Source organism: Neophocaena asiaeorientalis, unplaced genomic scaffold (genome assembly GCF_003031525.2).
Source record: "Neophocaena asiaeorientalis asiaeorientalis breed wild unplaced genomic scaffold, Neophocaena_asiaeorientalis_V1.1 scaffold43, whole genome shotgun sequence".
Classification (NCBI taxonomy): Eukaryota; Metazoa; Chordata; class Mammalia; order Artiodactyla; family Phocoenidae; genus Neophocaena; species Neophocaena asiaeorientalis.
In genome coordinates this window covers 9,951,691-9,960,002 of record NW_020173674.1, presented here as the reverse complement: position 1 = coordinate 9,960,002, position 8,312 = coordinate 9,951,691, and the positions used below count along the sequence as shown (strand labels likewise).

General features: G+C 55.1%; 1 protein-coding gene across 1 annotated transcript in view; it reads right to left on the bottom strand.

The window, feature by feature from the left end:
- The window catches only part of VWCE (von Willebrand factor C and EGF domains), a 29,966-nt gene that overhangs the window by 15,636 nt on the left and 6,018 nt on the right, over positions 1 to 8,312 (bottom strand). The window contains exons 5-10 of the mRNA XM_024749083.1: positions 7,029 to 7,145; positions 4,364 to 4,480; positions 3,368 to 3,496; positions 1,931 to 2,373; positions 1,755 to 1,848; positions 443 to 525 (exon numbers count right to left, since the gene is read on the bottom strand). Of these exons, the coding sequence (XP_024604851.1) occupies positions 443 to 525; positions 1,755 to 1,848; positions 1,931 to 2,373; positions 3,368 to 3,496; positions 4,364 to 4,480; positions 7,029 to 7,145 (983 nt within the window). The remainder of the gene's footprint in view (positions 1 to 442; positions 526 to 1,754; positions 1,849 to 1,930; positions 2,374 to 3,367; positions 3,497 to 4,363; positions 4,481 to 7,028; positions 7,146 to 8,312) is intronic.

Sequence of the window (8,312 nt, the reverse complement as noted above, 5' to 3'; positions counted from 1 at the left end):
TTCCCTAAAAAAAAAATTTTTTTTTTTTTTTTTTTTTTTTTTTTTTGCAAAATACTCTTAACAAGCTGAGTCTGGTAATGAGCCTTCTCCCTCCCAACGCGGCTACCTTTATTGTGCCGGCAAATATTTTGCCTGGAGAGAAAAACGGCCTCCCTGGTAGGAAGTTTCCGAGGGAGTTGCATCCCCTCCCCTTCCTAGACAGATGGACCCTGTTTGCATGTTGGCTCTTTTCTGCTCAGCAAAACCTCCCTGACTCCACACACTACAGGCTTCCCACCCCCCACGCTTTTAAATTCCACAACTTGCGACCAAAATCCACAACCTGAGAACTCTCCCTCCATTCAACGAGCTCACCTTTAACATCCGGTCTTTCCCCCTTCCTCTAAAACCCCCAAAGGTTAAGAAAACACCCACGAGGCTTCAGGGATCTTGTGATGCTCACCAGACAGACACAGACAGTGCAGTTCTGGTTGGGAGGTGAAAACACGTCCCCTTCAGCCCGGATGACGCCACTGTGAAAACAGCCTTTGAAAGACAAACAGGAGTGGAGACATCAGACCTCTTAAAGTAGAGGAAGCTTGAGGTCTCATTACTTTTCCAGGCATAATGTACCTGGAACCTTCTCTCACTGGCTCGGATGCCCCAGGAGTGACAGATCTAGGTACTCAGAACGGTGTGGTCCCAAGACCCCTGGAGAACTACAGGAGACACCCACACAGGGTGCCCTGGGAGGGTCCCATTTATGTCTGATAAACCCAGAACTGTGTTGAAAGCATGGCATTTTATTGCCATAAGGCAGGAAAGGCAGCCAGACAGCCCCAGGTTCCAAACCTGGCCTGTCACCTGAGTGGCTTTGGACCCGGATGTGTCACTCAATCTCTCTGGGACTCAGCTGTCTTTACTGTAAAATGGAAATACCACCACATGCCCTGCAGGGGACTTGGAAGGATGCACAACCTCAGACGGAATGTACCCAGCAAGTTACACTCAGGGCTTAGTACACAGTAGGGACACAGTAAAAAATCACAATTATCATTAAGAAAATCAGCAAGTTGCCTTTTCATTCTAACCCTTAGGAAGATTTTTTCACTGCTGCTTGAAGTGCAGCAACCTCAACACCTTTACCACCAGGAGCTTCATAGAAATGCAGCCGCTCAGGCCCCTCCCCACAGCTACCGGATGAGAACGTGCATTTTAACAGGATTCCCAGCGATTCGCGCGCAGGGTGAGTGTTACGGAGCTCTGCTGAAGGACTTGGTAAGATTTGAGGTCTTTATCCTGACAGCAATGGGAAGCAGATGAAAAATTGTCAGCAGATTGTGGGAGGGAATCAGAACAGGGGTAGAATTTATAAACGATTACTCCTCCTGCAGTAGGAGGGGGACAGGGGCAGGGGAGGGGACTGCAGAGTGGGTCTGGAGAAACTTGCTGAATGAAGGAATAAATGAAAGAACGAAGCTCAAAAAGGATCCCCGGAAGGTCAAAAGTTCCCCTTGAGAGCACAGACCAGTGGTTCTCAAAGTGTGGTCCCCGAAGCAGCAGCGTCAACATCACCTGGGAACTTGTTAGAAATGCAAATTCCCGGGCCTTACCCAGCACCTGCTAAATCAGAAGCTCTGGGGGCTAGGCCCAGGGATCACCCTTCAGGTGACACACGGAAGTTGGAGAACAGCCTTTCAGCTGCAGAAAGGCTAGGAAAGGGAAGAGGCAGTACCATGTGAGAAACTCACAGCCTTCCCCAGACCAGCTCCCACCTGTACACAATGGGCAGCATCCCCCATCTCCGGAGGGAATCGGGTGAGAACAAGCAGCTTCACACGTCACCTTTTCACAGGTCACCTCCCCATCCTAGAAGCAGAAACTGGAGTTCCAGCCACCACAATGCCCCAGACACCAGACCAGGGAAGCCCGGGGGACCCCTCACACCCACCTCGCACCAGCACTGGGAACAGCCAGGCTCTGTCCAGCGGCTCCCGGACTCATGCATGGCTCCCAGGTGCCAACAGGCAGAGGGCCCTGGTGCCAGCTGCGTGGCCTCAGGGCCCCTGGGCAAGGAAGGGGTCACCACCACCTTCTCCTGGATTCGTGAGGGAGGTCTGAGGGTCCCCAACGGAGAGGGACTAGGCACTGGGGTGGCCATTGGGGCGGACAGCAGCTGCGTCAGGGCAGAAGCAGAGGACGTGGGTAGTGCAGGTGTGGGAGATGGCAGTCGTGTGGTCCTGACTCCAGTTGGGGGCCCTGGAGCCCCAGAAGGAGGGCTGTGCCCTGGGGAGAGGGCGGGCCGGCCTGCCTCCGGAAGCAGCAGTAGCATCTTAGGGGGGTGCTGCAGGGGCCGCAGGATGGCAGATGGGGCCAGCACGGCTTTGGGGAAAGCTGAAACGGAAACACAGAGGTGTCTGCAGGGAGGCAGCGGGGGCAGGAGGCGAGATTCGAGGGGCGTGGACTCAGGCGTACCACCACAAATCACTGAATGTGTCTGGGCCAGTTTCTTCAACATGATAGATCTAATACCACCAGTTCAACCTCAAACTAATGGGGCTGCGGTGACGATCGGGGAAGAAGATTGATGAAAAAGTACCACGAGCAGCCCGAAGTTACACGCTGGCGATGCGGGAGGCCCAGCCGCTTCTCGTGCAGCAAAATCCCTTCCCTCCCTCGCCGGCCGCAAAGGAGACTCGGGCTTTCCTGAACCACGCAGACCTTCTCTAAGCCCTCAGGGATCCGACCTGGGAGTGTCAGGAGTGTGTCCCCGACCCTCCCATCCAGCTGTGGCTTCCCAGGAGGAGATGCAGAGGCTCAGGGGGAGGAAGGGCCCAGGGTCCTCTCTGGGCCCATGGCAGACAGGCCAGCTTCCAAGAGGATGCCTCCCCTGAGACACACACACACACTCAAACACACACACACTTAGGAACAGTGCACATTTTCCCTGCAGATGGACAGCAACTGCCCAACAGTGTGAAAGACAGAAAGACAAGAGGGCGGGGTTTCCCTGGTGGCGCAGCGGTTGAGAGTCCGCCTGCCGATGCAGGGGACACGGGTTCGTGCCCTGGTCCGGGAAGATCCCACATGCCGCGGAGCGGCTGGGCCTGTGAGCCATGGCCGCTGAGCCTGCGCGTCCGGAGCCTGTGCTCCGCAACGGGAGAGGCCACAACAGTCAGAGGCCCGCGTACCGCAAAAAAAAGAAAAAAAAAAAAGAATGGGAAAAGAAGTGGAAGGAGACAGAAAGGATGAAAGGGGGATGTTGGAAATAACAAACGAGATGAACTGAAAAAAAATTCAGGGGGAAGGAAGAGGGCCCGGTCCGGGAGGGTGGGGCCTGGGGCCCAGAGGCGGGGCCCAGCGCCGGGTGGCGGGGCCCAGCGCTCACCTTCACACGACACTCGGTCAGCTCGGAGCCTGAAGCCAGGTCGGCAGGTGCACAGGAAGCTGCCCACGGTGTTATGGCAAGAATGGTGACAGACTCGCCTCTCCAGTGGCCTCCGACACTCGTTTACATCTGCGGGAGAGCCTCGCTACCGACGGCTGCCTTATCGGGGCTACCGAGTCCTTCTTCCCCCATCCCTCACCCCAAAAGGCTGGGGGAGTCTCCCTGCCATGTTCTTATGGGGTCCTTCCCTGCCCCAGGGTGCCAGTGTGACTCAGATGTCTGGGAATGGGGCTGAAGTCTAGTGCTAGTCTCCTTAATGAATGCACCAGTGACTCATACCCCAGCACTGTGCAGCAATGATTAAGTGCTGGCTGGTGGGGATGGGCCCCACTGGGAATCTCACCTCCAAACCTTCCACCAACCCACTGTTGGGCATCAGGTGCTATGGGCCCTTCTGAAAAAAGAGTCTCAAAAATCACCACACTGCTCAGGGCAGGCTTCAGGACAAACACCCAACTCTGCTAGAACAAGGTCTTTTTTCAGGCCCATGGGACCCCACCTTCAACCCATGAGCCAAGCTCAAGCCAAACATGCCAATCCCTTTCTGGAAATTTCTGCAATGGGCTGAGAAAACAGGGGTCTCCTTCTAAACCAGAGGAACCAAGACATAACGTGCTTTATTTACCAAGGGGAGCTAAAGCAGCCAAGAAAATGGGTGAGCAGAGAGGAATCCTTGGGGTGTATCTGGGAGAGGGTGGAAGAGAAACATAACAGGATGAAAGTGGCACGTGGCCAGGAAAAGTCCAAGACGGGGTCTTCCATTAGGAGCCACGCCAACCCCAGGGAAAGGCAGGCTCTGAGCAAAGGCTCAAGCACTTGCGGGCTCCAGGGAACCAGGAGGTCCAGACTGTTGACCTTTCCCTGTCCCTGGGCTCGCCCTGTCCGTCCTCCTGATTGGCAGCCTAAGTGTGAAGACAACAGGGTCCCCTGCCTTACCTACACAGGAGTGCCGGTTGCCGTGCAGATGGAAGCCAGTTCTACAGGAACACCTGTAGCTGCCAATGCTGTTTTTACATCTCTGCTGGCAGGGGGTCCCAAGGCATTCATCAGTGTCTGGAAGGGAACAGGACACAGCTGGAGCTCATTTCCGCGTGGAGTTTTGGAAATAGGTGGCCCTCTCTTCCTACCTCTCTCATCACTATCTCCTACCCGACTCGTAACCCCTCTCCTTCTCACCACCCACATTCAGTCTATCAACTCCTAAGTCCTCCCTGGACCAGCCCACTTCTCTCCACCCTCATTGCCATACCCTAGCCCAGATGCCCTGGGCTTTGTCTCTGGCCTGGAGGATAACAGCCTTGTGTGTCTCTCTGCCCCTCCTGTGCTCCTCCCAAGCCACCCTCTACAGAGCCCCCAGGATGTTCTGACCAAAGGGCACCTCTGATCAGGCCACTTTCTGCTTAAAATCCCTCCAAGGCTCCCACAAGCACCAGTGCAGCACCACGAGTCCTGGGCTGCCTTTCCCACCTCTCTCCTTGCCTCTCACCTTTACTCTGGCCCAAATTCTTGCCATCTTCCAAAGGCACCATACTCTTGTGGCCCTCCCCCTTTGCCCATGTTCTCCTATCTGCTTGGAATACCTTCCCATCTTGTCTGGCTGGAAAACTCCTACTCATACCTCAAAACTCAGCTTCTATACTACCTCCTCTGTCAAAGCTTCCCCAAGCCATTGTTTGAAATTGGGAAAAAGCTGGAAATGATCTGCATGTTCATCAGTAAGAGAAGAGTGAGTAAACTACGGGATATCTGCACTGCGAAGTACCAGGTAGTAGCTGAAAAGGATAAAGCAAGTCTATTGACCCTGATGTGAAGAGGTTTTCATGACAGATTGTTGAAGGGAAAAAAGCAGGCAGAAGAATGACTGGGTTCACATTGAAGCCCTAATGTGATCTTGAGAAAGTTAACTTCTTTAAGCCTCAGTACTCCTACCAGGAAAATGGAAATAAACAGTACCAACTTCATAGGACAATTTTGAGGACAAAATTGAGAAAATGCATGTTAAATGCTTAGCATGGTGCCAGGAATACAGGAGTTCAACAACTGTAAGCCACCCATCTCTTATCGTCATATCTCTGTAAGTGCACATGTGTGTACGTACACGTACTGGGGAGAGGCAGACAGGGCACTCATCAGATTGATAACTAAGTGCTATGGATGAACTGCATTCCCTCCAAATTCATAAATGGAAGCCCTAACCCCCAATGTGATGACATTAGGAGGTGGGGCCTTTGGGACATAATTAGGTTTGGATGAGGTCTTGAGGGTGGGGCTCTCATGATGGGATTACTGCCCTTAGAAGAAGAGCCATGAGAGAGCTTGCTCTCTCTCTGCCTTGTGAGGACACAAAGAGAAGGTAGCTGTCTGCAAGGCAGGAAGACAGCCCTCACCAGTAACTGAGTGGGCCAACACTGTGATCTTGTACTTCCCAGCCTCCAGAACTGTGAGAATAAATTTTTGTTGTTTAAGCCACCCAGTTTGTGCTATTTTGTTATAGCAGCCCAAGCAGATACTAAGACACCAGGGCTATTCTCTAGGGAGCACGGAGGTTGGGCGTGGGAGAGATGGCCTGGGGCTAGGGCCATGACTTTTAAAACTTTTAAAGAGCTTCCCTAGTGGCACAGTGGTTGAGAGTCCACCTGCCGATGCAGGGGATGCGGGTTCGTGCCCCGGTCCGGGAGGATCCCACGTGCCGCGAAGTGGCTGGGCCCGTGAGCCACGGCCGCTGAGCCTGCGCGTCCGGAGCCCGTGCTCCGCAACGGGAGAGGCCACAGCAGTGAGAGGCCCGCGTATCGAAGAAAAAAAAAAAACTTTTAAAATAATTTATGAAAATTTCAAACACCCAGAAAATGATACCACAGTATCAAGGGGAGCTTCTGTCTTAGTTGCCTTGTTAAAGAGAGAATGTTTCCTGACATAATTTCTGTAAATAAAAATCATTTTTAAGGAATGAGTCATTATTTGAAAAGGTCTCGCTCATCCTGTTCACTTAGGAGAAAAGATTCCTTCTCTCCCCTGGGCTCCCACAGCACTTAGCCCCTCGACCCGACCGTATTGTTCTTCCCCTCCCACCAGACCGGGGGTGGGGGGAGTGGGGAGGTCGCTGGGGGGCAGGATGTTTTCTTCCTGGCCGTGTGTCTCCAGAGCCCGGCCCAGCACCCCGGCAGGTGGCTGAGGTGACTGTCGCAGCACGGCTCTCCCACAGAGCCCCCGAGACGTGTCAGCCGCCCCCTCAGCCTTCCCCCAGCTCAGTGGCCTCCTCCTTCTGGTGAGTCTCGGCCGCTCCCTCGCCCCCACCACCCCCCTACCCTACAGTGATGGCAGCAGCAGCTTCTACTGAGTCGTGGTCCAGAGCAAAGGCCCTGGCGTCAGACACACCCGCATGCAAGCCGACTCCTTCTGCCCCTACTGACAGAAGGGCCTTGGGCAAGCCTCATCCTGAAAGTGAGGATGAGAACAGCATCTCCCTCAGAGGACCGTGGTGAAGCTGAAACGCAATCATGCCTGGAGAGCACGCGTTGGGCCTGGCAGGGCCGTGAGTTCAGCATCAGAGCCTAGCGGCGGTGGCAACGACACCATCATTACCCCTTGCAGAGCCACTCACCTTGGCAGCTGTGGCGGTCAGCAGACAGCTGCAGGCCCGGCCCACACTCGCACACGAACCCGCCTTCTGTGTTCACGCAGTGGCCCTCACAAGAGGAGCTTAAACATTCATCGATGTCTGAGGAGCGAGGAAACACTCTTGCATAGCTCACGCTGAACGTGGTTCGGGTGTGGGGAGAATATGCACCCCACGAGGACCCTGTGCCCACACGGGGCCTGCCCTCAGCAGGGTGGAACCCACCCCCACCCCAGGAAGAAAGAAGGCACCAGGTAAGTCATACAGCTTTAGGGATGCCCCCAGAAAGAAGAGGCCGAGGGGCCAGGTCTCTTTTTGACCCACGCAGAACAGACACGGAGAGGCTGGCTGAGACAGAACTATTTCCAGTGGTCCCACCTGCAGGGCAACCCCAAAAGGGCAGGGGGAATGGGCAGGAAGGCTGATTAAATTCCCTTAAATGCTTATTGAGCACCGCCTGCGTGCAGCAGACCTGGAAGGGGGCTGCCGAGGACACAAATGTCACTAAGACACAGTGCTGACTCTCCAGATGGCTGCAGCCTGAGAACGTAGGAGCCACAACATACAACCACGACACACACCCACGAGAGGCCGGCGTGCGGCCGGCGGTATGCGCCCTACCAGGGACCGCCCGGCCACGGCAGGTGTGTGCTGGAAGGGAGGTGGGCTGAGAGGACCAAGAGGCATCAGGAGGGGGGCCCATAGAGCACAGAGTGTCCGAGAAGCTTCTGGGAAGCACAGGGACCGCCGGGAGCCCAGTCTGGCTGAAGCTCAGGTTCCCGCCGGGGCAGCGTGAGGCCGAGCTGGAGAGGTGGTGGGTAAAGGCTCAGCGATAGAGCGCAAAGGAGTCCCGAAGCTTCTGCCCGGGGTGGGGTGACTGGATCCAAGTAGTGCTTCAGGCCTGAGGGGGGAGGGGGCTGGGAGACAGATCTCCCCAGCCCCGCTTCAAGGCAGCCCTTCCTATCTCAGAACCATGAGAACCTACGAGGTCAGCTCCGCCCACTCCAGTCTACTCTGCCCACTTGAGCCTCCCTCCCACCCCCTGGCCCCCATGCCTGCTGGTCACCTCCGTTCTTTCTTGCTCTTCCCACAGCAGGTACCTTTGGGACCACACCCACCGCTTCTAAGAAGCCCACCTTGATTCACCCGATCCCACTGGGCCCCTTGTGATGGTGGCCAGGGCCCCACTTCCCTGCACTTGCTTTGACATTGGTCTCTGGCTTTTCCTTGGTCCAGTTTGCCTCTGCAATGAGAAGTGTGTCTGGAAAG